This window comes from Pan troglodytes, chromosome 8, assembly GCF_028858775.2.
Source record: "Pan troglodytes isolate AG18354 chromosome 8, NHGRI_mPanTro3-v2.0_pri, whole genome shotgun sequence".
NCBI lineage: Eukaryota > Metazoa > Chordata > Mammalia > Primates > Hominidae > Pan > Pan troglodytes.
In genome coordinates this window covers 115971306-115999305 of record NC_072406.2, presented here as the reverse complement: position 1 = coordinate 115999305, position 28000 = coordinate 115971306, and the positions used below count along the sequence as shown (strand labels likewise).

General features: G+C 45.1%; 1 protein-coding gene across 6 annotated transcripts in view; it reads left to right on the top strand.

Annotated features, from left to right (window-relative positions):
* The window catches only part of STN1 (STN1 subunit of CST complex), a 61391-nt gene that overhangs the window by 27048 nt on the left and 6343 nt on the right, over positions 1 to 28000 (top strand). For 2 of the 6 annotated variants that reach the window (XR_010147009.1, XR_010147008.1), the window contains exons 9-10: positions 1922 to 1994; positions 8222 to 8418. Coding sequence is in view for 4 of the 6 variants with exons in the window: in XM_009459196.5 (XP_009457471.3) it covers positions 1922 to 1994; positions 8222 to 8379 (231 nt within the window). In the remaining 2 variants the exon portion in view is untranslated. Of the gene's footprint in view, positions 1 to 1921; positions 1995 to 3338; positions 4704 to 8221; positions 9001 to 20231; positions 20411 to 28000 lie in introns of those variants that run through there. The other 4 variants (XM_063782084.1, XM_016919281.4, XM_009459196.5 and 1 more) reach the window with 3 other exon arrangements.

Genomic DNA, 28000 nt, shown 5'->3' with positions numbered 1-28000 from the left:
CAGTGTGATGGGCCTGCCTGAAGGCTGTACCAGTTGACTCCCAGCAGAAGTATGGGTGCTTGTTTGCCTCACTCTTTCAAGTTAAAAGTTCACCTTTTGCTGCATACCTTTAATATTGGAGGAGCTAAGCTGGAAATGGGCCTTCTCAGGACCACTGACATCAGTGGGTGTGGACTCCGTTATGTGCAGCTCTCCCAGAGACTGATCAAATTCTGTGGTATTCCAGAAGTCTCACTATTTACAGGCAAGATTCCTGACGGGGAGCTTTTCTTAATATGACATTTCCTGATGTTGATTTACCCTAGTGACTCCCCTCTTTAGAGAGATTTTAGAAATTACAATACCATTTAAATAACTTTTGAAACAGGTATCCCAGTCTACATAAGGGCGAATGCCTCCCACACCGTCCCAGGATGGGAGTCCTGGCATGGGAAGGCCGGGTGGGAGTTGGTTGCTTCCTGGAAGTTGGAGAAGCTCATGGGGGCAGCTCACCTTGAGCCCTGCTCTGGGACACACATTTCCTCCCAGGCCTTTAGAGAGCAGCCCTTCCTGAGGAGCAGCAGTCCAGGGCAAGGCGCGGTGGGGCTGGGCACTTCCTCCTGTGAATCATTGTGATCAAGCACAAATAGATCTCTTGTCGCCATCTCTGACTTCATCTCTCCACTGCTTTGTAGTCACCTTTCTCCTGAAGCCCTGCCTCAGGGAAATGGTTAAAATAAGTCAACACTTCTGTTTGCCTAGTGCTTTCCTAGGTTCAGCAGCTCTCACACATGACCTTGTTTAATCTTCGTCATAACCTTGTGAGCTGAGAGAAGGCAGGTGTTCTCAAGATGCCCCCTCCAGTAAGGCAGGTCAGACAGGCATTCTTGGGCTGTCTTTAAGGAGGAAACTTACAGCTATTTGTTTGCATGCCTATTTTCTTTCTTCCTTTCTTCCTCTCTCTTTTTCTGTTTCTTTTTTTTCTTTCTCTTTCTCTCTTTTTTTGTTACTAGATTCACTGTGGAACATGAAGGTGAAACCCGTTGTGTGCTGCTTCCCTCTTAATCTGAGCTGGTTAAAAAAGACTAAGTTGGCCAGGTGCGGTGGCTCACGCCTATAATCCCAGCACTTTGGGAGGCCAAGTCAGGTGGAATCACTTGAGGTCAGGCATTCGAGACCAGCCTGGTCAACATGGTGAAACCCTCATCTCTACTAAAAATACAAAAATTAGCTGGACGTGGTGATACACGCTTGTAATCCCAGCTACTCGGGAGGATGAGGCAGGAGAATCACTTGAACCTGGGAAGCGGAGGTTGCAGTGAGCTAAGATCGTGCCACTGCACTCCAGCCTGGGCGATAAGAGTGAGATTCCGTCTCAAAAAAAAAAAAAAGGAAAAAGAAAAAGACTAAGTTATGTCTACCTTTGAGAGCAGAATGTGTTTCAGTGGATATGCTAGCTTTACTCTCATGCTAGCCTGTCCTTGCAGGGTTTTTTTTTTTTTTTTCTCCTTTTATTTTTCCTTGTGGTTGGGAGAAGCAAGAAAACTGATGCAACACAAGACAGGTGTCAGGGCCCAGAAGAAGGAGTCATGGGGTGGAGATCGGAGGCCTTGATCACTGTGCCTCGCTCAAAACTATAACAACAAATAACAGAAATGTGTTATGAGTGTTGAAGAAGAAAGTTGCTCCTTAAAAGTATGCAATTCCAGCTTTTTTTTTGTTTTAACCTCATTGCCCCAGTGAACCAACTCCCAAGGACGTGTCCTCTGGGCAGAACTGGTTTGACACTAGGCCAAGTATCAAACACCACATTAATGGTGTAGGGAAGATGATTATTATGTAATCTTTAGAAACTATCCTGAATACTAATTTGGAAGTCTGGATGACACAACTGCTGTGTTACCTAAGAACACTCTCTCTCTCAACTATTTTTCCTATTTAGGTAACCAGAGAAGACAAAGACCTGCACAGAAAGATCCACCGGATCATTCAGCAGGACTGCCAGAAACCAAATCGTAAGTGGTATAATGTACAAGTGATGCCCTGGTGCCCTGGAAGGGGATACTGTCTCCCGGGGAGCACTGGATGGAGAGTCAGGAGACCCGGGACTTTTCCCAGTAGTGACTTGGAAAGGTGATAGTCAAAGTACCTGCCCTCCCTGAGCCTCCATCTCCTCTCTAAAGGAGTGTTGGGCTAGCACAGTTGTGATCTTGGCTGTACATAAGATTCAACCTTGGAGCTCTCTGAACATTCAGAGCCCAGATTCTACCCTGGGGATTTTGTTTCCATAGAGGATGAGGTGGGGGCTAGACAAGGAATTCTGATACAGTGAGGTCACCACACTAGGACGTTTTGATGTCATTCTGCTTCTCATGTTCTCTCTGATTTGTGTTATTTCCTATTTCATGCTTGCCCCCCTTCTTTGAACACAAACCTAACATTTTCCTCTATTCTAACATCAAAGCCTTTCAGTGTTGGAAGGGATGGTTCTAGACATGACTGTTTATGAACGGTGTAATTCAGTCATCTTGGAAACTGTTAATTTGCAAAAGACATGGTTTAGAAAATAGTTTTGGTAGAGTTAGTTCAGCCCCTAGTGGTTAGACACTGAAACTGTAGCTACTCTGACAAGGAACAATACCATTTCCACACTAGTTAGAAAGAGAAGGAAGCATTGGTCTATTTTTAAATCCTATGTAAACTGACCGGTCTTAAAGGCGACTTTTCAAAGTCTAGCTTTTGCAAACACATACTATAATAAGAAGTGTTGGAAAAGTTTGTTAATGACCCCAGGTCCCTGATCTGCCAGTGAACTCCACCTCCAGTCCTTCGGCCCATACATCCCTGGGGCCTGGACCTGTGCCAGGTTGAGTCAGTGGGTGAAGCTGGGCCAGGTTTCCAGCGCCGGTGTTTATGGTAGACAGCCCTAGTTAGCCTTTAAGAAACCATGAGGTCGGATCCCAGAGTGGTGTGACAGCAGCTCTTAAAATAAACTCAAAGCAATATATTATTTCAGTGCAAGTGAATGGACTTTGTTCACTTCATTCAGAACAATAAAAGCAAATATCCTTTAGTTGAGGGAAAAGCCCATCTGTCCACAATTGAAGGAGCTTTTGAGAACAGTGCAATGTGGGATTCCTCAGCCAAGAAGGGATGAGAAGATGCTCCCAAGATAACATCGCTGCAGTCACCCTATTCGCAGGCCTCCTGGCCAGGTTCTTATTTTCATCTGCATTAGGAATAGAATGGATTGAACCCTAGGGCTAGTAAAGCACATGAAAAGAATTCACATTTCATTTGGACTTGGCTCTCTGAAGTGTCCTGAAAGTAGCAGGTTTAACATCTACATCTACCCACAGCTCATCAAGTGGACAGGCCCTGCCACTCAGTCTGTGGGAGGCCTCTAAAAGCCACTAGCCAATCACCTGGCACTACTACACTCCCAGGAGCTGAATTCTGAAGCCTGAGTTACTGAGAATGCTGATAAAAGATGTTATAAGGACTGTGTTGGAACCTGCTGTGACCACCCCGCTTCATAATGTCATAACATAGTAATTCAGAATAGTAATGTATGCCCCTCATGAAAAGCCAAGCAGTGCAAAAATCCACTCCAAAAAGCCAGACTCCCTCCCAGCACTGAGCCCCAGCTTCTGTGTTCCCCTCTCCAAAGGCAGTGGTTGTTATTAGTTACTTGCATATCCTGTTGGATATGTGTTTTCTATCAAGGATAAACTATACAGATATGCACTTACAAACATATCGTCTTATTTATCCTTGACAGAAAACACAAGTGAAGTTTAGCCGACGATATACATTGTCCTACACCTTGTATTTTAGATGTAACATTGCCTTCTAGAGGTCAACAGTACACATGAAAGTGCCTACGTCTTTTCATTAGCTGGACAGCATGCTGTTATATGCATAGGTAAATATCCGACCCTCAGTCTAACTATACCTACTGGGCCTTTAGTTCCTTTCTAGCCTTTCAAACAGAATATAGCCTGGAGCTTTTCCTTGTCAGGATGATTGGTAGAAGGACTTGAAGTCATTTATGAGTGTCTCACAAAGGCTAACCCTTCAATAATGAAAGGACTGTGAACATCAAGCCTGTCTTAGGTCCCTGAAGGATCGATACTTGTTTTCTGAAGATGGGCAATGTGGCGGCATTGTGAGGAGCTGTGCTCTGGAGCCACCTTGCCTAGGTTTGAATCCCGGCTCTGCCACTTGCTAGCTGTGTAACGTTGGGCAAGTGCCTCGGGTTCTTTAAATGCAAAGTGGGGATAATAATAGTACCTACAAGATGGGTTTTTATAAGAAGTAAATGAATTGGCATTTAGAAAGTTAGAAGAGTACTCAGCGCATAATTATGATCCAAAAAGTATTAAATAAAAATGAAGTTCTCTTTCCTAATGGCCCAAGTGGTAACCCCTAATTCTCTAGCCTGCAGGCCTGAAGGCTCACCCTCTACTTGGTTTAATATTGATCTGGAAGGAGGCAGTTTCAGATAGAATCTGTATGTGGATTTTGCTGTATTATTGTTGGAGTAAAGTTGACAAAATCTGGATTTTGGCTTTCAGTATGGGTACAACAATGGCAAATTATCCAAAAGAGCTCTATGTTGAACATGTCTTTTTATCTCTAACTTTTTACTCTGTAAATATTCCAATTTATCAAAAAAAAAAATTAAAAGACTGGTACAATAAACACCGATATACCCTTCACCTAGATTGACTAAAAACTTCAGTTTGTATTTGCTAAGCATGCAGAAATTCTCCTATTTGATCACCAAATCATTTCACACCGAAGAAAATTAACATTTGATGAGTTCCAAAATGGCAGCCTTTCACTAAATGTTACTTTATACCATTAGCTTTTCAAAAATCTCCCATGTGTTTAGCTCAGGTTCATTTTTTACTATCCCAGGGCTGGAGAGAACTGCTGCTTTTGGTAGAAACTGAGTACCATATAACACTACTTATACTGGAGGATTTTTTTTTTAAACTTAAGACAAACTTTTAAAAAAGACTTAAAGAAGTTTAACCTTTTGTAGTTATAGTAGTAGGTTGTATCTGAAATGTATCTTTATGTCATTTGGGTCTCTAGAACATTAGCCTTTGTGGTTTCTGGTGGAGGTATGATGGGGTATAGTATGAATCAGGCTACATGTGAAAGTTCTTGGGAAAATATAAGGCGCAGTTATCACCGCTCATAGTGATCCATCATAAGATAACTATGTCTGCCAGGAAAACACTTTTCAGAAAAGTCTGCTTCGGCTTGTGGGTTTGTTCCAGAAGAGTCGAATTATGTAATTGTACTAACCCCTGGGGAGCTCCTTGCTGGCCTTTCTACTTTTACTGTTTTCTAATAATTTCTCACTTAGAGAAGAATCTAAGGCCAGGCACGGTGGCTCACTCCCATAATCCCAGTGCTTGGGAGGATTGCTTAGGCCAGGAGTTCAAGACCAGCCTGGGCAACATAGCAAGACCCTGTCTCTACAAAAAATAAAAATTAAAAATAGAGAGGAGTCTAAGTTCACATTACCAATGTGACTGGAGATCACTTTTGAACAGCCTCACCAGATAACCCTCAGCAGAACAGCCTTTCTGACTAAATAGTTGAAGGCCTCTGAGACAGTCAGCATCACTGCTTTGGGCCCCACGGATGCCTGTAAGTCATCTTGAGCCCTGGGTCCAAGCATCCAGGCCTTGCAGCCTTGCAGCACTAAAAGCTGAGCAGCACTAAATTCCCTCTGCTCCTCCCTACCGTGTGCAGGTCTGTGTGGTTGGAGCCCCTCACCCTCCATCATCAAACCTATCCTTGCTTGCTGGTCAGCTCTTCCTCCTTGAGAGGCTTTTCTTCTTGGGAAGGGATGAAGCTTCTCTAGAGCAGGAACTAAGTTACATTCATCTTCTTGGATTATGGATATGATGAACCAAATCATAGTAGTTCCCCCTGGTCTCTCATCCACACAGCCACCCTGAGAAGGAAGTGGTTTTGTTCCCGGGAGTGACTTTGTCCCAGTTGTAGAGCCAGGGCTTGAATTCTGGTGTGGTGGACTCCAGTGGCAGCTCTCGGTCTGCCAAGCTCTACTTGCTCCTCCTTGCTCAGCACTGCACACATAGTAGGTGTTCAGGAAGTCTATGGAGTGAATGTTGAAGAAACAGCCTGGAAGTATAGAGGCCAGCAATCCCAGTCGGAAGGAGTAATGAGTGGACACAGCCACTAGAGGTCAGAATTTAGCAAATTTTTGTTAGCCCAGGAGCAGTCTCTGAACCTTAGGGTTGGAAAGGGCCTTGGAAGTGGTTTTCACCACAGCTGAGAACACTCAGGCCTAGGGATGGCTTGCCCAAAGCTACAGAAGTGCACCAAACCTTGAACCGTGCTTTGCCTCACACCGCAATACCTCTTCGAGCACCTTCCTGAAGCCTAAAGCATTTTTCATCTGTAAACAACTTTCAGTGACTTTGTGGAGCACCTTTTGTGTGCCAGATACTGGGTATACGGCAGAGAGAGACCATGCCTGGGCCTGCCATGGAGTTTTAAACTGTGACGACTGGAGAGGGTTTGCTTTTGGTAAAGAAGTTTGACTTTGACTCAAAGTTAGAAATACGTTTTACATCATGACCCAATAAATTATATAATTCTAATGCATAAGATGTATATGAAATAAAATTTCATGAATTAATATGTATCCAAATTACAATGCAAGATATTCTGTAATGTTCTATTTCTGCTCTCTTTTAGTTTGGTAAGAAAAAGTTGCTGATCGCAACCTACAAAAATTGGTTTCGTTATCCCCTAATAGGCACAACCCCCGTTTGACTACTGCCGACCTAAAAGGAAGGAGCTGAGGCAAAATTAATACAAGCAGAGAGTTGCTTTGGGCCAAGTTTCAGGATTGCAGCTGGGGAGCACAGATTCAGGTTTCTCTGAATATACACTCTGATTAGCAGCAGTGATGAGTGGATTTTTTTTTTTTTTTTTTTTTTTTTGAGATGGAGTCTCACTCTGTCACCCAGGTTGGAGTACAGTGGCACAATCTCGGCTCACTGCAACCTCTGCTTCCTGGGTTCAAGTGATTCTCCTGCCTCAACCTCCCAAGTAGCTAGGATTACAGGTCCATGCCACCACACCTGGCTAATTTTTGTATTTTTAGTAGAGACGAGGTTTCACCATGTTGGCCAGGCTGGTCTCGAACTCCCAACCTCAGGTGATCCGCCCACCTCGGCCTCCCAAAGTTCTGGGATTATAGGCGTGAGCCACTGCACCTGGCCCATAAGTGGATTTTTAAAAGCCAAAAAGGAGGACAGGGAGTGGGCTGATACAAAGTTGTTTGTCAGGAATTCTCATTGGTTTATAGATAACATTGATTGGTGACTGGCTATACATTGTTAAGCCATAGGGTGTGGATTATAGTGTTCAATTTGGCATTATTAGGCTAATTTATAACTACTTGTGCCAATAGCAAGCAGTTTCCGAGGTGAATACATAGGAGTAGGGCGTGATTGCCGTTTCATGGTCATGTCTCTCTGGGCCTGATAATTAAAAGGACTTGCATTCTTCAGATAAAAGTTATTTCATTTTCTCATTACCAATGTTTAAGTCATTGATTTCAACTAGGAAAGAGGTTACTAACTCTGAATTTGTATTGTTGTATACTAGATGGTCTTAGTTTGGGGCAGAGCATAAGAGGTTACTAGGAATACAACCATCACAGATAAGACTTTTGGAAGCCAGGAAGAGAGGAATGAGAACAGGCCAAAGGTAGGAATCCCTTCTCACCAGGCAGCCGCATCAAATCAGGACTTAGGGGGAAGCATACGGAGGCTGCAGCAAACCAGCTCTGCTGTGAGTCTCAAGAGGGCTCCTCCCTGAGAAACTAGAGGTTTGGCACTGAATACGTTACACTTATACATGTAATTACCCCAGAGAAAAAAGTTTATCAAGCACTAAAAATCCACTAGGTTACAGATAAAAAAATCTTTGATTGGAATCCTTGAAGGTTGAAGTTCAGAGTCCCTGAGCAGTGGCTCCATGTCGCCGTGGTGACATCAGGGGCCTGAGAACAGGTGTTTCTGTTTTGTTTTTGTGATCAGGTAGATCATGCATTTCTGACTTCAATGTGCATAAAGATCATCTGGGGATCTGGTCAGAATGCAGATGCCAAGTCAGGAGGTATGGAGAGGACAGAGGAGGGCCTGACAGTTGTGTCCACACTCAGCCACCTACCTTTTTCCTGCAGACATGGAGAAGGGCTGTCACTTCCTGCACATCTTGGCCTGTGCTCGCCTGAGCATCCGCCCGGGCCTGAGCGAGGCTGTGCTGCAGCAAGTTCTGGAGCTCCTGGAGGACCAGAGTGACATTGTCAGCACAATGGAGCACTACTACACAGCGTTCTGAGCAGAGACACGCAGACCAGCTGAGGAGGACAAAGATAAGGTGGCGTTCACCCCCAGGCTCTGACTTTCAGCATCATGCAGGGGCTTATCTGTCTGGAGGCAGTTACCTCGTAATAAACTATAAAATATAGTCATCTTGGGAATGGGATTTGGCATAAATGTTGTTGGCTCCCTTCTGTCCACTATGTCCTTGGTGTACAATGACTTTGATCTCAGCCATGACACAACAAGAAAACCCTCCCTGTTGAGCTCCTGGCTGGACTGTGCATTGTTCACAGAGCAGAATGGGGAGGAAACAGTGTTGGCAGCTTAACTGATGTGTGTGGTTGGAGTCTCTTCCATGGCAAAGGGACACCACAGGGTAGTGAACATTCAGGAACTGAGGGGCATATGGCCTGATCACACAGTTCTAAGCTTTTCAAAACTTCAGGTTATCAGAGACCTTCCTGTGGGCCTCTCTTGCTGGCTAAGAACCGGTTTAGGGGAGTAGTTCTCCCTGGATGAGTGTCACTTGCTTACAGTTTCTGTGGCTCAGTTACCAGCAGTGGGGTTGAGACCTGGGTTGATGCTCTTTACAGGCCTGCCCAGAGATGGGAATAAACAGGGATCCACAGTGTGACTATGTGTTTGTCATTTTCCTTTTATTTCCTTGGGAATCGAAAGGTGTCCCAGTACATTTCCCTGCACTTACAGAGGTGCATGACTAAATACATTGTCCCTCGATGCCCCTGAAGATCACGGAGGCAGTCAGCCAATTGCCTGGCAGGTGGTAGATGTTATTTTCAGGGTTGCCGCTGAGTGTGCAGGATGTGCTGACACCATCCAGACAAAGACTCGGTATGTGCCCAGACAGGTGATGGAGTCATGCTTTTGCTCAGAATGACAAGGTAAAGGAAAAACATCTGAGGTATGTTGTAGGCCTGTTCTGACAGCAAAATGACAAATCCAGCCAGCAAAAATAAAGTGTGGAGAAAGATTTGGAGTTAATTACAGTCATTTCACAGAAGGCACTGCCTTCGTCTGCCGCATTTGCTCTTGATGTAATAAGCTCTTCGTGGCTCAGCTGGAGATCCTTTAGGCCTAGAGAGTTGCTCCTCTCTCCGTGGAAACAGGACAGTCTTTATACGCAGAAGTCCGCTGCAGCTTGATACGTCAGGCTGAGAGCTAGAACCAGTAGATTGCCTCCTGTCATAGACTTTTGTAATGATGCAAACCTTTGCTGATTTCTAACAGTGATTATGTAGTGGCTGCCCTGCATCTTCTCTGTGTACAGAAGGGTCCCTAGCATAGAGTCTGCCTAGAATGATGTCCTGGGCAGTTCTTCCTTGAGGTCAGCAGCTGTTCCACATTGAATGCATCTGATTAGTGGGGCTGCCCAGGAAGGAGTTCAGAGTCAGAAGGTAAAAAGGGCATACCCTTGCCTATAGCAACTCTGCTCTTAGGGGTTTATCTCAAGGAGATGGCTACACAAGTGTGAAAGGATGGTTGCACAAGATGTTCATTGCTGTATAATCTAGAATTCTATATTGGGGAAAATATCTATAGGGAAAAAGTTAATTACGGTTCCTGGGCACAATGAAATACTATGCAGCCATGAAAAAAATGATGAAAGCAGACAGACAGTGTTGCCATGGCACACTGTCCCCAATAGATTTAGTGGGAAGTAGATAGAGTTATAGATCTGTTTCTATAGTATAACACCATTATCTACAGCTCCCTGTGTGTATGTATATATCCGTAGAGAGAGTGTATATTTCTGCATGGAGGTCTTTATAAATGTAGCACATGTACATATATATATATATATATATATATATATATATATATATATATACACACACACAGTCAACCACTCCCTTCTCCTGGAAGTACTTTCCGCGTTTGGCTTTCAGGACACCAAGCTCTCTGGTTGCTGCTTCTCAGGTTCCTTTGTTCAGTGCTCTGCCTCCCTGAGGGCTCAGTCCCAGACCTCTTTTCTATCTGGCTTGCTCCCTGCAGTGTCTCCAGCAGCCACATGGATTATACCATCTATATGCTGTCCAACACCTCAGTTTAAACCCAGAATGGGCCTCTTCCCTGAACTGCAGACCCCTATATTCAGTTTGCTACTGACATCTCCACTTAGGTCTCTAATGGACATCTCAAATTTCATAGGCCCAAAGCCAGGCTCCCAATTACTCCTGACCCCAGGCTTGCTCCTGATAGTGACATGAGGCAGCCAAATGCCTAGGCAGAGAGGGGAGGGTCCCAAATGAAACCCCACGTTCAAGCAAAGAACAGCCTGAAGGCTAAAAGACCAGATTGCTGGTCCTGGATGAAACCCACCACGCAGAGTGGGAACTTCTGTTCCTGTTTGCCCACCCTTTCCCAATTGTTCTTTCTGAATAACGCCTTAACCAATCGAATGTTGCCTTTTCCAGTAATACCTACAGCCTGCCCCTCCCCCATTCTGAGCCCATAAAAAGACCCAGACTCCGCCATATTAGGGGGACTTTCCCGCCTTTGGGTAGGGGGACCACCCCCACGTCTCCTCTCTGTTGAAAACTGTTTCATCACTCAATAAAACTCCCAGCTTTGCTCACTCTTCCACTGTCAGCACATTCTCATTCTTCTTTGGTGCTGGGCAAGAACTCAACCAGTGTGGAAGCCATACTTGGCCCAGGCGGGTGAAGTGGGCAGGCCGTCTCCTGCAGCAGGTAGCATGGTCAAGCGAGGCCCAGGTGGGCCGTCACCAGCCAGAGGTCCCTGGCTTGCAAAGTGACCAAGAAAAAAATCCTGTGCCACTCCTTTGGAAAATGTCCCTGATTCAGGAAGAGGTAGCTCCATCCAGCTGCTCAAACCAAATCCATTGGCTTCTTTCTTTCTATCATACCTCACATCCAATCTGTCTGCAAGTCTTTTGGCTCTACCTTTAGAATATCTCCAGAATCTTAACTGCTTCACCCTCCTCCCCAGCCTCCTCAGTCCTCTCTGCTTCTGCCCTGGCCCCTCTTGGGCTGTTCACAGCACAGCAGCTGTTGCCACCCTGTTAATGCTCCCACTCTCCTACAGCCTTTGGTCTTGCCCCAGGTAGGAGCCTGAGGCTGCACAGAGGTCAGCACGGCCCCGCTTACCCTGCCCTCCCAGCCCAGCTGCACGGGCCTTGCTGCACACATGCCTCGGCATATTCCTGCCTTAGGGCTGGTGCTCCTGCTATTTCCTCTTCCCAGGTAACCATGTGAAGTGCCTCCCTCTGCCCTCTTTCCAGCCTTTACTTGAGTGTCACCTTCTCAGTGAGGCCTGCCCTCATTCCTCTTTTGCTGTTTGCAACCCATCTCCTGTCCCCCTTCCCAGAACTCCCTTTACTACTTCATTTTTCTTCACAGTACTTGATACTGCCTAACACATTCCATGGTTTCTTACTTGCCCTGTTTATTATTTTCCCCCAATAGACAGAATGTTCCATGATGGCAGAATTCTCTGTTTTGTTTCCTTCCATGTCCCCAGCACCTAGAACAGTGCCTGACGCATCTCCTAAGCAATACGACCAATAAGTATGTGTCTGGCTGCTTTCCGGCTGCCAGTGTCTGCCTCTTTCCTAGGGGGAGTGGTTGCGGGGGTGCTTTCTCACATGTCTTAGTAGGCTGTGCAGGCTGGAAGTGCTCAGAAGTCACACCCCCAGGGAGCAGCCTCAGCCAACAGCACCTTGGGTATAAATGCCCCAGCTCCCTCGCCCTCAGGTAAGCATTGCTGAGGCACACATTCCATACTCTTTTCCACAGTTCCTCCGTGGGACTGAGCACCATCCAGCCACCCACAGGAGCAGCTAACCTGATAACCACCAGCCTCACCCTCCCTGCCTTACTTCCCCGCTCCCCTTTACCACATGCTGACCTCCCAGATGCATTTCTTGCTTTCCAGTCTCTGTCTCAGAATTGGCTCCTGGATGAACACAAACTAACGCTATGTTCACAAATATATTTGGGAAATGCTGGATGAATAATTATACACATCAGACAGATTACTAGAAATGCTCACCAAAGGGATGCACATGTTACCTCTGCATGGTGAGATCTCAGGTGCTTTTTACCCCACATAGCTATCCTTTGGCATTTTTATAATTAGCAAGTGCTCACTCTTCCACTGTCAGTACATTCTCATTCTTCTTGGGCGCTGGACAAGAATTCAACCGGTGTGTAAGCCAGACTGGGCCCAGGCAGTCTCAAACTCCTGACTCCTTATATAATTTCTAGAAAAATTATAAAGCTGTTTCCCACTCCCCACCCCACATTCATGTAACCTGAAGCATGAGTAAACCAAGAATGAGGTAGGCCTCTGTCTTCTAAGCAACATCAGAACTCTAAGAACATGAGGGACTCTTAGAAAACTCTCTGGAGCTAACTACAGTTGGGTCACTGCTCATGTACTGAAGACCAGCCAGAGGGTTCCCCTGAAAAGGAGGGAAACTGAGCAAACATTCTCCAGTTCTCTTAGTGTGCACATGTTTCAGGAGGTGTGAACCCCACATGTAGCTTGTGTAGGCAAGAAGACAAATAGTGCTACTGTCTGGTCAAGGATTTGTTTGAAGAGCCATGATTATGCCCATATGGTAAGCTACCAGTGCTCCCCATCCCTGTAAGACACTTCTTTCTCATTATTTTCTCCTCTGATGGTGTGCCAGGATGCTGGCCAAGAGAAGCCAAGTGGAAAGAAGGCTGTTCAGTGACAAGGAACCTAAGACTTAGTGCCAAGGACTGAAACCAAGTAAACTTGTAATTTTCCATGATGGAAACATCTACACTTTCTCATTAGTGGCCTCTACAGCAGTTGCCCCAAAGAAGCGTCTCATTGTTTTTTTACTACATTTATGTGAAGCATACAGGCAAACTCAGAAAGACTGTGATAAGGCTCGCCAGAGATGCCTGCACAGGTGCTGGGGGAAAAGCAGGACCATCCTGAAGGGAGATGGTGTCTGTGGACAAAGAACTCTGCAGTGGTTCTTATTTGCATGATTTCTGCTGGTGGAGGCTGTAAATGTGAGCTCAAACTCCCACATAAGTGAGTTTTCGTTGTAATCCAGAATGTTTTTAAATCACCCTACTTCTATTGAACTTGCACTATCATCTGTTAACCTCTACTGTATTTATTAAATAAACCTGAATAGGTAAATCACAGTACAGCAAAAGGTTCTGTGTTCCCCAGAATTCTAGTCAAACTCCAAATTCCTGAAAAGGCTCTAGTCCTTTCCTATATGTCAAATTTAAATGATAAGTTTTCATTTTGGAACATAAAGAGGGATTTTGAAGACCACAGCATAGCCCTGGGTTTTTGCATAGAGATAATAAACAGACAATCTCTTTTCAGACTGATTTGAGAAAATGTCAGTGTGAATTGGTGAAAAATCTGGGTTGGAAATAGTGCTGTTTTATTACTTCAGGTCTACCCAGTGGTCTTTATTAAACCTGAAATACCACGAAGGAACAGGTTTCTGCTCTTAGGGAATTTGCTTTAATAAGAATTAATTGTGTACCAGTTATTAGTATCATTTGATTATTATGTATTTATCATTTAATATTTAGGTGATGTAAAAGTACTTCAACGCAAGAGAATTGAAAACATGGCCACACAAACACTTGCAAGCAAATGTTCACAGCAGCATTATTCCTAATAACCAAAAAGTAGCAACAACCCAAATGTCCATCAGCCAATTAATGGATAAACAAAAGGTGGGCTATCCGTACAATGCAATATTACTCAATGAAGTACTGATATATGCTAAAGCATGGTGAACCTTGAAGAAATTAAGTGCAAGAAGCTAGATACAAAAGGCCACATATTGTATGATTCCATTTATATAAAATGTCCAGAAAATAGGCACATACACAGAGAAGAAGTAGATGAGGCTGGGTGCAGTGGCTCACGCCTGTAATCCCAGCACTTTCAGAGGCCAAGGTGGGCAGATCACCTGAGGTCAGGAGCTCAAGACCAACCTGGCCATGGCTAAACCCTGTATCAACTAAAAAGTACAAAAGTTAGCCAGGCGTGCTGGTGGGCACCTGTAATTCCAGCTACTCAGGAGGCTGAGGCAGGGAGAATTGCTTGAACCCGGGAGGCAGAGGTTGCAGTGAGCCAAGGTCATGCCACTGAACTCCAGCCTGGGTGACAAAGCGAGACTCTGTCTCAAAAAAAAAAAAAGTAGATGGTGTGGCCAGGCGTGGGGAGGGTGGAGATTGGGTGGTACAGGGCTCCTTTTGGGGTTAATGGACATGTTCTGGAATTAGATAGTGGTGATGTGTGCACAACTCTGTGAACAGACTCAGAATTATGGGCTAGGTTGGGATTCCTCACATCATGGTGTCTGGGTTTCCAGGGCAGGCTTTCCAAGAGATAGCAAGATAGCAAGAGCCACACGGAAGCCACATGGCCCTTTTTCTGTAGCCCCAGAAGCCACAGCCTCACTTCCATGGCCTTCTAATTGTTGAGGCTATCACAGTCCCATGCAGGTTCGAGAGGAGAGGAATAAACTCCACCTCTTGATGGGGAGTAATGAGGTTCTAGAAGGGCATATAGGTCCGGGAATATTACCCTGGCCACATTGGAAAATACAGTCTCTCACAGATATCTTTCAGCTTTTATATAAAAACAGCATCATTCTTTAAAGAGCTAGTCTTAAAAATACCAAAAAAGTACAAAGAAGGGGAAAGAATAGTCTACCACTTCCCAAATACCGTGTGTATGTATGTGTGTATATATATGTGTATATACATATATCTCTCTCTATATATATGTATGTGTGTGTGTGTGTGTGTGTGTGTGTGTATAAGTGATGTATGTATACATACATACATATATATATATAGAGAGAGAGAGAGATGGAGTTTTACTCTTGTTGCCCAGGCTGGAGTGCAGTGGCATGATCTCGCCTCACCGCAACCTCCACCTCCCGGCTTCAAGCAATTCTCCTGCCTCGGCCTCCCGAGTAGCTGGGATTTCAGGCATGTGCCACCATGCCCAGCTAATTTTGTATTTTTAGTAGAGATGGGGTTTCTCTATGTTGGTCAGGCTGGTCTCGAACTCCCGGCCTCAGGTGATCGGCCCGCCTCAGCCTCCCAAAGTGCTGGGATTACAGGTGTGAGCCACTGTGCCCGGCTTACTGTGTATATTTTTAAGATTATATGTATATTGTTAGGAAAATAACCATGTTAACAATATTTTTGTGTATCCTTCCAAAAAAAAGTCAGCATTTTATATGCACTTCACATTTTTATTAATACTATATTTTGGAAGTCTTTTTTTCTTTTTCACTTTAGCATGCAAAATCAGCATCTTTTAAAATGGTGACATAATTCCATCGTATTGCTGTTCCATAATGCACTTAGCCAGGGCCCTATTAAAAAACACTTAATTGGTTTCCGATTTGTTGCTATTGCAACCAATTCTGCAGGAAACATTTTTCTTTTCTTGGTATATGTTTAAAGTATGTTTGTATGGTAAATTTCTAGCAATGGAACTGCCAGGAAAAGGGGCATGAGCATTTTAAAATTTGCATAGGCACTAACAAATTACCCAGTAAAAAGACTGATCCATCGTACACTCCTGTCAATGATTTATGCGTCTACTGTTTGCCCACGAGCTCACCCACACTTTGTATTATCAGTATTTTTAGTCCATGTCCATCTGATAGGTGAAAATGATTTCTGGTTTCTATTTGCATTTATGTTTTTTTAGTATGAGTAGTGTTGAGCATCTGTTCATCATGGGAGCCTTTAGATAAAGTTCTACCCTGGACAGTAGCCATTGCTTCCAGCAGGGGCTACAGACGGCCAGGCACGTGTTCTAGCAGTGGTATCTACTGCGGAACCAGCCCAGAGCGCGGCTGCCAAGGTGCCAGTTAATACACAGCTGGAATAAATATCCGGAAGAACTCAAAACTCAAAATTCCAAACCTGCCACTCCAAGTGCTTGGTCACATGCCCACCCAAATATTAAAAATAATAATGTATTACAACAATGATGGTTTTATTTATTTTTCTTTTTTCTATATCACAAGTCATCAAGCAAAGAAAGGACAGCAATCTTTTTAAAACCAGCCACCATATTATTGACTCAGACCTCTCATAGACCAGATGCCATTTAGCTCTGGTTCAGTGACACTGTCCCCAGTCAGATTAATGTGAAAAACTAAGGATGTTTCTAAGAAAGTGCTAATTAAGTGGAGAAGGTAGTTTTAGTAATAGAAGTGGTCTTACAGCAGCTACCATTGACTCAACATAGCTTAATTATCATCATAAGCTGAGGCTTCACTTTCATCATTTACTGGGTTTGGTACAGTTAATTGGGGCATTGGGCAACACCATTTTTGATCATCTTCTTGGCTAGAAATTGCTCCCTCGGGGAGGAGGGCATTTATTTTTTATTCTGAGGACAATCTGTGATTGGAGGAAATAAAGCAGGGTGAGGACAGAATATCCTTCAGTTCTTCAGCTCTGCTTTAGAGCAAAGCAGCAGCGGGGTACATGAGCTCTGATGTGGGACACAGGCATTTGTGACAAGGGCTGAATGTTACACTGTACTGAAATTGTGAATGATTATTCTAATATGAGTTAGGTGGCAGGATAATATATTGAGCTATTGATGTGGGTTTTGTTTTTCCTGTATTTTATTTCTTCTTTCCAAGCTGGAAGCTAGCCTTGCCTCAGGGAGGTTTGGCTTGGGGGCTGAATTCAGAAGTTATTGGGGCAGACTCTCTGGTTTTTTTTTTTTTTTGGTTTTTTTTGAGACAAGAGTCTCGCTCTGTCACCCAGGCTGAAGTGCAATGGCGCAATCTCGGCTCATTGCTTGAACTCCTGGGTTCAAGCGATTCTTCTGCCTCAGCCTTTCAAGTAGCTGGGATTACAGGCGTGTGCCACCATGCTCGGCTAATTTTTGTATTTTTAGTAGAGACAGGGTTTCACCATGTTAGCCAGGCTGGTCTTGAACTCCTGACCTCAGGTGATCCGCCCACCTCAGCCTCTCAAAGTGCTGGGATGATAGGCCTGAGCCACTGCGCCTGGCCTGACAATGTGCTTTATGTTTTCTGGAAGCCCGAAGCCTGGGGAAGGATTGGAGATTGGTGGCCCCCAGGCATCGCGGATGGGAATGTGCTCCCTGTGACAGTCCCATGGCAGGACTTCTGTGGAGAGGTTTTGTGGTGTCTCTCAGAAGGTCAGAGCCTTAGCCTAGGATTCTCAGCTTCAGCAAGATTCCTGTGTGTCAGCTTGGAAAGGAAGCGGCCACAAGCCCTTCCCTGAAGGTGCATGCAGGCTGGAGCCCCGGGGATTTCCCCAGCGGTCTTGGTCTCAGAAGAAGAGTGGACCTGTCCCTGTTTTTCAGGTACCCTGTAACCTCCTGGATTTTCACATATTTCCAGGGAAGGGAAGCCTGCCCCATCCTGTTACCACAAATCTAATTTTCATGCCAGGCTCGAGGTTGAGAGCATTAAGGCTGAGGTAACTTGAAATAAAGAAAAAAAGGGACCAGGCATGGTGGCTCATGCCTGTAATCCCAGCACTTTGGAAGGCCAAGGTGGGCGGATCACGAGGTCAAGAGATCGAGTCCATCCTGGCCAACATGGTGAAACCCCATCTCTACTAAAAATACAAAAATTAGCTGGGCATGATGGCACCCGCCTGTAGTCCCAGCTACTTGGGAGGCTGAGGCAGGAGAATCGCTTGAACCCAAGGAGGCGGAGGTTGCAGTGAGCCGCGATCGCGCTGCTGCACTCCAGCCTGGTGACAGAGCAAGACTCTGTCTCAAAAAAATAAAGAGAAAGAAAAAAAAGGACTATGACAAGTCTCACCCACCTGCGTTTTAGTAGTAAGATTCATACTGCACCACAATTAGAATAACATTCAAGGTGAACCTTAAGGTCATGCTCCCCATGCCCTTCCCTGCCAGAATGCTCTCGAGTGAGGGAGAAGGGGAGGACGTCACCGTACAGTTCCAGGGACATTGTCTATGGCCCTCCCTCAGGAGTGTGCTGCGACAGGAACCACCTGTCCTACATCACTGCTGACACAGGATTGGACATCGCTGCCTCCGAGGATGGAGGACAGATATGTAAGATCTTGTTGCAGTTCCTCAGTGGGGTCCACCTCATCATGAATGAAAATGCCACCTTGTCCCACAACCATGACACCTGTTGCCAGAGGGGAAGAGCGACCTGTGAACACAGGCCCTGTTCCTGCCAGGCTGTGTGGGAGCAAGCAGGGGACTCAGGAGAGTGAGCAAATAGAATCTATTCTAGGAGATTCCAAAACCACCTGAGCAATGAGTCTTCTCCCAACATGAAGAAGCTTGAATGCCTTACTCATCGCAGCAGCTGGCCCAGCCTTGCCCTGCCCAGCCCTGCCCTGCCCAGCCCAGTGCCTCAGGAAGAGTCAGCAAGCTCTGCCTGCGCCTGTGGTTTTGGTCCTGTCCCGGCTTGACTTGTCCTGGTGGAGGGCGAGACCCAGAAGCTCCGCTCCTGGGAATGACAGCTGGCGTGGAGGTACTGGTCTCAGCACTCTGCCACGGCTTAGGCCGTCAGCACGAGCAGATGCCCCATTAGGGTGGGCCTGAGAACTGAGAACGGGGACTGTAATCTGCTATTTCTGTCCATTTGTTGTTGACCCAGGTAACCAGGAAATATGGGAAGCAGGCAGATTCTGGTTGTTTCCACAGGAGTTGAGACTTAACCAGACAACTAACTCTCCTGAGTGTTCCCTCTTGGGTGGGCACGCCACAGTTCACCCCGTAGTCTGTGATAGACTCAGCATTAGACACAGTGCTGGTGCTTAAGAAAAGTTTCCACGGACAGGCAGTGTGCTTATTGAGTGCCAGCTGTGTGCAAGGTATCGTCCCAGGTACCGAAGAGGATGTCAGGACAAAGTTTCCTGTCTTCAGGGAACTGTCAGTCAAGTGGATCAAAAGACACATGCCTGTGTGATCTACAACCCAGCGGATCATAAGGCACATGCCTGTGTTTTCTTTGACCCTCAGAGGAACAAAAGTGTTTTTATTTGACCCTCAGGGTTTTAAAACTTTATACCAACATTTAAAAATTGGCTACCATCTATATGGAAAAAAGGCAGTGTGTGCTTGTGTATGTGTATGTTTGTAGGGTGTGTGTGTATGTTTGTAGGGTGTGTGTGTGTGTGTGTAAGGCAGCACTGCAGAAGAACCCGGCCACAGTGATGGCCTCTTCAAATAGGGAATCGGAGAGCAGGAATGGGTGAGAGACTTGTTGCAATGTTTTATAATTTTTTTAATGTAAAATGTAATAACTTTACAAATAAAAAAGGACTGGGGAATTCACATAAAAATCCAGGTATTTGGCTATTCTTGACAATGCAGAAGCTCTAGCAGGACTGGGAACATTTCGTCTGGAAACGGGTTGGGGGAGGTCAGCATTAAAGGATTTTCAGCTGAGAGGGGGCATCAGGTTTGTATTTTAGAAAGTATCTTAGCAGCAGAGTGGAGGAGCACAGCTTGAGGGCGAAGTCAGGGGCGGGTAGACCAGAGAGACACGTCTGCTGCCGTCATCCAGGGAGGGGTGGGGAGGGCCTGAACCGGACAGTGGCAAGGGACATTAGTGTAAGAGAACCAACAGGTAGGTAACCAATTTCGGGGAGAGTGGAAAAGGCCAGGTGAACTGCCAGGTTCTGCAAGGCAGACCACAGTAACGGCTACAGGATTTTTAAATTAATGGGAGGGGAAAAGGGGGCTCAGGAGATTTCTGGGGGTCTGAACTGGTGATAGCAGAAATGCTAAAGGAATACATCTCCTGAAATGTGAGGGAAAACCCACAGAGAAAATGGGCTTTCATGAGTAATTGGCTCCTCTACCCCTTTCCAGGCTCCGAGAGTGTTTCACGGGTTTACCAGAGAAAATGGCCTCCGGAGACTGCAACGTGAGAGAACTGGAATTTCAGACAGAAATTGAATGCATGTGGCTTAAAAGACAAAGAAGCACCAAGTGAAAAGTAGTCGAAATCATATTCCTTCAGGGAATGAATTTTTTTGGATCTGTGTTCATCCTTTATGGCTTTATTAGTCATTGCGAAAGCCCTTTTGGGGTTGCAAAGCTGCCAGCAGGGTGCTGTTCCTGGAGGATTACCTTGAGCAACAAGCCCCAAAAAGCAGCCCAGGCAGGCATGTCAGCAGGGAGGCTGTCCTGGCAACACTGCTGTCCAAGGGGAGAGGCCAACGCTCTACCCCTGAGGTTTGAGGCCAGAGGAAAAGAACCAACCTGGAGATTCTGCAATTCTGTTTTCTCTTAAGGTTGCTTTGGCCGTTTAGGGTTTTTCATGAAGGACAGAAACAGGTCCATTCCTTGAAGGCAGAAAGAAGTTTGTACTGCCCCTGCACTTGACAATGTTTAATTACATTTGCCACTTGAATCAGAGTTGAAAATATCTTCCTTTTTTTCTGTTTGAGAGTCTTGCTGTGCATCCCTCAGGCTGGCTGGAGTGCAGTGGCATGATCTCGGCTCACTGCAACCTCCGCCTCCTGGCTGCTGGGTTCAAGCGATTCTTCTGTCTCACCCTCCTAAGTAGCTAGGACTACAGGAGCACACCACCATGTCCAGCTAGTTTTTGTGGAAATGGGGTTTCACCATGTTGGCCAGGCTGGTCTCAAACTCCTGACCTCAAGTGATCTGCCCACCTCAGCCTCCCAAAGTGCTGGGATTATAGGCATGAGCCACCACACCCAGCCGAAAATATCTTCCCTTTGAGACTTGGTGGCCAGCTGTTGATTTCATACTGGTGTGGCCTCAGACAATCTATGATGTAAGAAAGATAGTTAAAGTAAAATCAACCCAGTATTAATTACTTAATAATAACTAATGAACAGTTATGCACCAATAACTCAGCAAATTTAAATCTACCCGTAAGCCCAACTAGGTAGATACTGTCGTAATTCCCAATTTACAGGTGAAGAAATAGAAGCCGAGAAACTAACTTTCCCAGGGGCATATATTTAGTAAACTGGAAAACCCAGGCTTCTACCCAGTGAGTTCAACCACTAGGCTTTAATTGCTTTCAGGATCAGAGAAGTCTGTTCTCTGGTAGCTTTAAACTATGAACCCAATACAGAGTGTCTTCAAATTTGGGTTGATATATAAACGTTATTTTTGCCACAGTTGAGGCTGCACCGAGGACACACTTCTGGTGATGAATGGCATATGAGGGCGCTGGGCTGAGTGGGTGGGGTGACATCACATCACACCCGTGACAAAGAGGGAGCAGGTATTTACTGAAGATACAGGAGCCCTGGGTCAGGGCAGTAAGCATTCGTACATAAACAACTGTGCAGTCCCACAGGGAGACCAAGAGAATGGTGCAGTAGCCTCTGAGGAGTTTTATTTGGTTCATGCAGTGTTGGCCTTTCCAGGCTTTATTTTTTTAATGTTAAAAAATAGTTAATTTTAATTATGAAATATTTCAAACACACAGAAAACAATAAAGCAGATACCTAGTATCACTGAGATGAAACAGCTGTTAATATTTTCTCCTGACTGGGCGAGGTGGCTCACACCTGTAATCTCAGCACTTTGGGAGGCCAAAGCAGGAGGATTGCTGGAGCCCAGGAGTTCAAGACCAGCCTGGGCAACATAGTGATATCTCATCTCTACTAAAAATTTAAAAAATTAGCCAGGCGTGGTGGCATGCTCCTGTAGTCCCAGCTACTTGGGAGGCTGAAGTGGGAGGATCACTTGAGCCTGGGAGGTCAAGGCTGTAGTGAGCTATGACTGTGCCACTGCACTCCAGCCTGTGCAACAGAGCAAGACCCTGTCTCAAAAAAGAAAGAAAGAAAGAAATCCCCCTATATGCTTCAGCCCTCTATCTCTTTGAAGAAATATGTTAGAAATACACATAAGGCCAACCCTGTTCCTTTCCTGCCTCTGCCCCTAGAGGTAATAACTGTCATGTGTATCATTCCCATGCAGATTTTTTTTTTCTTTTTTATTGTGGCATAACTTACAAGTGGTAAGTCGTACAAATTTTAATGATACAGTTTGATGAATGTTTGCTTATGCTATACCTGGATGATGAATTTTTAGTGTATATACCTAAAACAAGGTAGAGGTCAAGATATTGAACATGTCCAGCACCACCTCAGAGAGCTCCTTTGCTTCACATTATTTCAAAAATAAGCAGATGGAGGTGCCAACATTTGAAAGTTTTAAAATCTAGAGATTTAATGTAAAAATTCAAATTTCTGGCTCTTGAAGTTTTGGAAAATATGACCACATTAAGCCCACATTCTAGCATGGGGACAGAGTGGCAACTGCTCACTGTAGACACAGCATGAGTGCCTCAATTTGCATACTATGCCTGCCATGCCGTGTGGGTATATCCAGCCCACTGCATTCACTTACAGAACCTGAAAGGTGCCACTCTATTTGTAAAATTTCAAAAGTGCCACAAATAAAAATGTAGAGAACAATTACCTTAGCTATCTTTAGGAAGGCAGAGTTTGAGAAAAAGTGTCCTCCTCCCCACCTGCTAATGACTTAGGAAGCTGCTGACAATGTCGTAAAATAAAAAGGAATCAGATTCTCTAGGTCCATGCTATCAAAGTGTGGTCCTCAAATCAGCAGCGTCCAGGAGCTTGTTAGAAATGCAGAAAGCTCAGTGCCTTCCCACACACGTGTATGAGTTTGCTAGGGCTGCCATAACTAAGTATCACACACTGGGTGGCTTATACAACAGAAAGGTATTTTCTCACAGTTCTGGAGGCCAGAAGTCCAAGATCAAGGTGTCAGCAGGGTTTGTTTCTTCTGAGGCCTCTCTCCTGGGCTTGTGGATGGCTGCCTTCTCCCTATGTCTTCACATGGTCTTCCCTCTGCATCTGTCCTCAACTCCTCTTTTTTTTTTTTTTTTTTTAGACGGAGTCTCACTCTTGTCACTCAGGCTGAAGTGCAGTGGCATGATCTCAGCTCACTGTAACCTCTGCCTCCCGGATTCAAGCGATTCTGCTGCCTCAGCCTCCTGAGTAGCTGGGATTACAGGCACCCGCCACCACACCTGGCTAATTTTTGTACTTTTAGTAGAGACAGGGTTTCGTCATGTTGGCCAGGCTGGTCTTGAACTCCTGACCTCAGGTGATCCACCTGCCTTGGCCTCCCAAAGTGCTGGGATTACAGCCGTGAGCCACCACGCCCGGCCTCATCTCCTCTTCTTATAAGCACACCAGTCCTATTGGATTAGGACCTACTCTTATGACCTCATTTAACCTTAATTACCTCTTTAAAGACCCTGTCTCCAAATACATTCACATTCTGAGGTAGGGGGATTATGATTTCAACATACGAATTTTGAGGGGTATGACCAGGCACGGTGGCTCACGTATGAAATCCCAGCACTTTGGGAGGCCAAGGTGGGCAGATCGCTTGAGCTCAGGAGGTCAAGACCAGCCTGGGCAACATGGCAAAACCCCATCTTTACAAAAATACAAAAAATTAACTGGGCGTGGTGGCGTGCATCTATGGTCCCAGCTACTCAGGAGGCTGAGGTGGCAGAATTGCTTGAGCCCAGGAGGTGGAGGTTGCAGCGAGCCAAGATCCTGCTACTGCACTCCAGCCTGGGCAACAGAGCCAGATCCTGTCTCAAAAAAAAAAAAAAAAAAAAAAAGTGAGGGGTAGACACAGTTTGGCCCATGACACCTACTAAATCAGGATTTATATTTTAACAAGACCCCCAAGGGACTTGTGTGCACATTAAAGTTGGAGAAGGGCCAGGCACTGTGGCTTATGCCTGGAATCCCAGTACTTTGGGAGCCCAAGACAGAAGGATTGCTTGAACCCAGAAGTTCAAGACCAGCCTGGGCAACATAGTGAGACCCCATTTCTAAAAGAAAAAAGAAAATTAGCTGTGTGTAGTGGTGCATGCCTGTGGTCCCAGCTACTCAGGAGACTGAGGCAGGATAATCACTTGAGCCCAGGAAGCCGAGGCTACAGTGTGCCGAGATTGTACCACGGCACTCCAGCCTAGGTGAAAGAGGAAGACCCTGTCTCAAAAAACAAACAAACAAAAAGTTGGAGAAGCTTGTTCCAGGTCTGCTCCCTGGTAAATAAAACACTAGTGGGTCCGACTAGGAATGGGGAGGAGAAAAAGGAGAGGCTGCAATGATTTAGTTAGGTGAACTTTCTCTCCAGTCCATAGGTCTTAGAGGCTGGAAATACTGGGAAACTTGAGGCCAATTCCCTCCTGAGTGGGAGTCCCTGCTTCTCGTTGAGGAGCAGGGACCCTCTGCACTTTGGGGCATGTGAGCAGGTTAACAGGTAAGGATTGATGAACCAAGTGGATATGAATCAGCCCATAGGAGCTAAGAGGAGCCTCCTTCTGAAAATAGGTTGGAATGCTGGAAATGTGGCTGCTTTTAGCAAAAAGCTCATTTTTACCTAAGCACCATCTGTAGATTTCCTCTTTTAAGGTGCAAAGCAAGTCTCTTGGATTTCCTGGAATGGGGACCAGGAAGATATTACCCTGCATTCCTCTTCACTCTTCACAAGCCCATTTTCCACCTCTGTCGTAGGCTTGATGCTATGGCGACAGTTGCCATAGAGATAATCCTATGCCTGGTTGAAGCTAATCCATACCCATAATGGTCAATCATATGGTTTAAACTAGAGATTTTCAAGCTGTGTCTCATAAACCTGTAAGGTGCTTCCAGGATTTCACAAACATTTTATTCAAATAGCAATTAAATATATGTGTCTTGCTGTGTTGCCCAGGCTGGAATGCAGCGGCTATCACAAGCACTAACATAGCACACTACAGCCTTGAACTCTGGGGCTCAAGCAATCCTCCTACCCCAACCTCCCAAGTAGCCAGGGACTACAGATGTGTGCCACCATGCCCAGTACAACTAAAAACATTTTAAATTTATTTTTAAATGACAAAGAATGCAAACAACATCAAACCATATTTAATATAGTATTTGAACTAAAATGTGAATATCCAAATTTTGGTCTAACAGAGTAGAGTGATTTGCAGAAGGCTAACCCCTCCTACAGATCATAATTACAAACTCTGGACAAGGTGAAAATAAAAACCTGTTTGATGCCACTGGATGACGACCAGACTAAAGGAAGGGGACTTGTTCTTTGAAAGAAGGAAGACACTCTGGGTGAGGTCCACACTTGTATAACTTTCCCCTAAGGGCAGCCATTCTTGAACTTTAGTGTATATTAGAATCCCAGAGGAAGATAACAGAATCCAGTCTCTACAATATACCATTTACAATGTTCACTATATAAAAATTATTAGATATGTGAAGAAAGAGAGAAATGTGACCCATAATCAAGAGATATACTAGTCAATAGAAACAGACTCACAGACAACTCTGATGTCAGACTGGCAGAGAAGGGCTTTAAAATACCTTTGATAAATGTGTTAAAGAGTCTTTGGAAAAGATGCATATACTGGGTAAAGAGATGGGAAATTTAGAAGAGATCAGGAAACTGTAAAAAACTATATGGAAATCCTAGAACTGAAAAACATACTATCTGAAAAGTGAATCTCCTGCTTCACATCCTCACTCCCATTCCAACCTTCTGCCCTGGAGTTAAACATCTGTAGTAGTCTTTGGTTATAAATGATAAAGGTCTTACTCCAGCTTATGCCAAGGTGGTAATGTATAACAGAGAATACCTAATGAAACAGTGGGGAGGGACAGAGTGGCACTGGTTTAGGGTCAATTGGCCCTAGGAATCCAAATGCTGGGAAGATCCTCTTGTTTCTCTCTCTTCCTGCCTCTGAGATTTGGCTGTATCCTCTCTCACTGTGAACATTATCCTCTGTGTTGTCAGAGAGATGGCCGGGGTCAGCTCTGGGCTTATAGCTTCACAGCTCTGAGAGGAAAGAGGTTCTCTTCCCACAGCACCAGTTAGAAAAGTCCCAAGGAGGGTGTCTGATTAGTCCAGTATGTGTTACAGGTGCGTGCCACCATGCCCAGCTAATTTTTGTATTTTTCGTAGAGACGGGATTTCATCATGTTGGCCAGGATGGTCTCGAACTCCTGACCTCATAATCTACCCGCCTTGGCCTCCCAAAGTGCTAGGATTACAGGCATGAGCCACTGTGCCTGGCCTATTTTATTTCATTTTTTGAAATGGGATCTCAGTATATTGCCCAGGCTGGTCTCGAATTCCAGAACTCAAGCAATGCTGAGTAGCTGGAATTACAGGTGCTCACCACCATGCCAGCTTTTTGTGTTCATCTTAATACTTTTACCACAGATGTATGTATCCCTAAATATGTATATTATGTATAGCATTGTTCTTTATGTTTAACATTTACATAAATGGTATACTGTCCATATCTTTCTGCAACTTGCATTGTTTTTACTCCCCAGAATCTAAGAGGTGATTGCTGATTTGTTTAGTTTTATTTCATTCATTCTTTTCTTTTTTATTGAGGTATCACATCTGTACATTGAATACACAACTCCAGTACCTGGCTCAAAACCTCCACCCAGATCAAGGTGGAGACCATTTCCAGCACCCCGTAGTCTCCGTGCCCCTCCTAGCTCATACCTCTCAGAGGCAACCACTGTCCTGACCTCTAGCACCATCAATTAATTTTGTCTGTCTTGAACTTTATATAAGTGGAATCACACAGTATGTACCCTTTGAGTGTGTCTTTTATTTTTGGTACAATATTGTGTCTGTGAGCCTCATCCAGTGTGTTGCATGAAGCAGTAGTTTTGTCTTTGTCATGGGTATATAGTGTTCTGTTGTGTGAATATAACATTTGTGATATTGTGAAATATATTTGGCCTTAGTCCTCTGTTCTTGACATAAAACTCCTAAAATATTTGGTATCTTCAAAGTGATGTGTCCTTTTGTATGCAAATGAGTTGACTGGTGGCTAGTAACTCTGGGTAGCTTCAGGATGGGGGCTGGTCACTGGAAAGACCAAGGCAGGATTAGAGGGTTGGGACTTTCAGCCCACCCTTAACATCCAACAAGAGGAGAGGGGCAGCATGCTCATCCTCCATGCTGCTGGTCAGTGTCTACTGGGAGTCTTTCCTGCCCTCGGCCTAGGATGGGCCTCTGCTCTGTGTTCCTGAGGCTCCCTGTATTTCTTCTGGAGCACTACTCATCAGAACTGGACAAAGCCAGGTCAGTTCCCTACGGTATCAATCCACAAGGCCTGCAAAAACATCACTGTGATAAATAAACTGGAAGTATGATAGCAGGTGGCTCGAGTTTCCACACATGTGCCTCTATCTGTGTAACTGGTGAAATATACATCAGTGCTGCAGAAATTTGGGAGGAGATCAGGAGACACTCTCTTCTCCTTACAGAATCTAGAAGTAATTAATTGGCACTTCTTTTTCTTTTTCTTTTTTCTTTTTTTTTTTTTGAGATGGAGTTTCGCTCTGTCGCCCACACTAGAGTGAAGTGATGCGATCTTGGCTCAGTGCAACCTCTGCCTCCTGGGTTCAAGCAATTCTCCTGCCACAGCCTCCCAGGTGACTGGGATTACAGGCACCCACCACCATGCCCAGCTAGTTTTTGTATTTTTAGTAGAGATGGGGTTTCACCATGTTGGCCAGGCTAGTCTCGAACTCCTGAGATCAAGTGATCTGCGTGACTCAGCCTCCCAAAGGGCT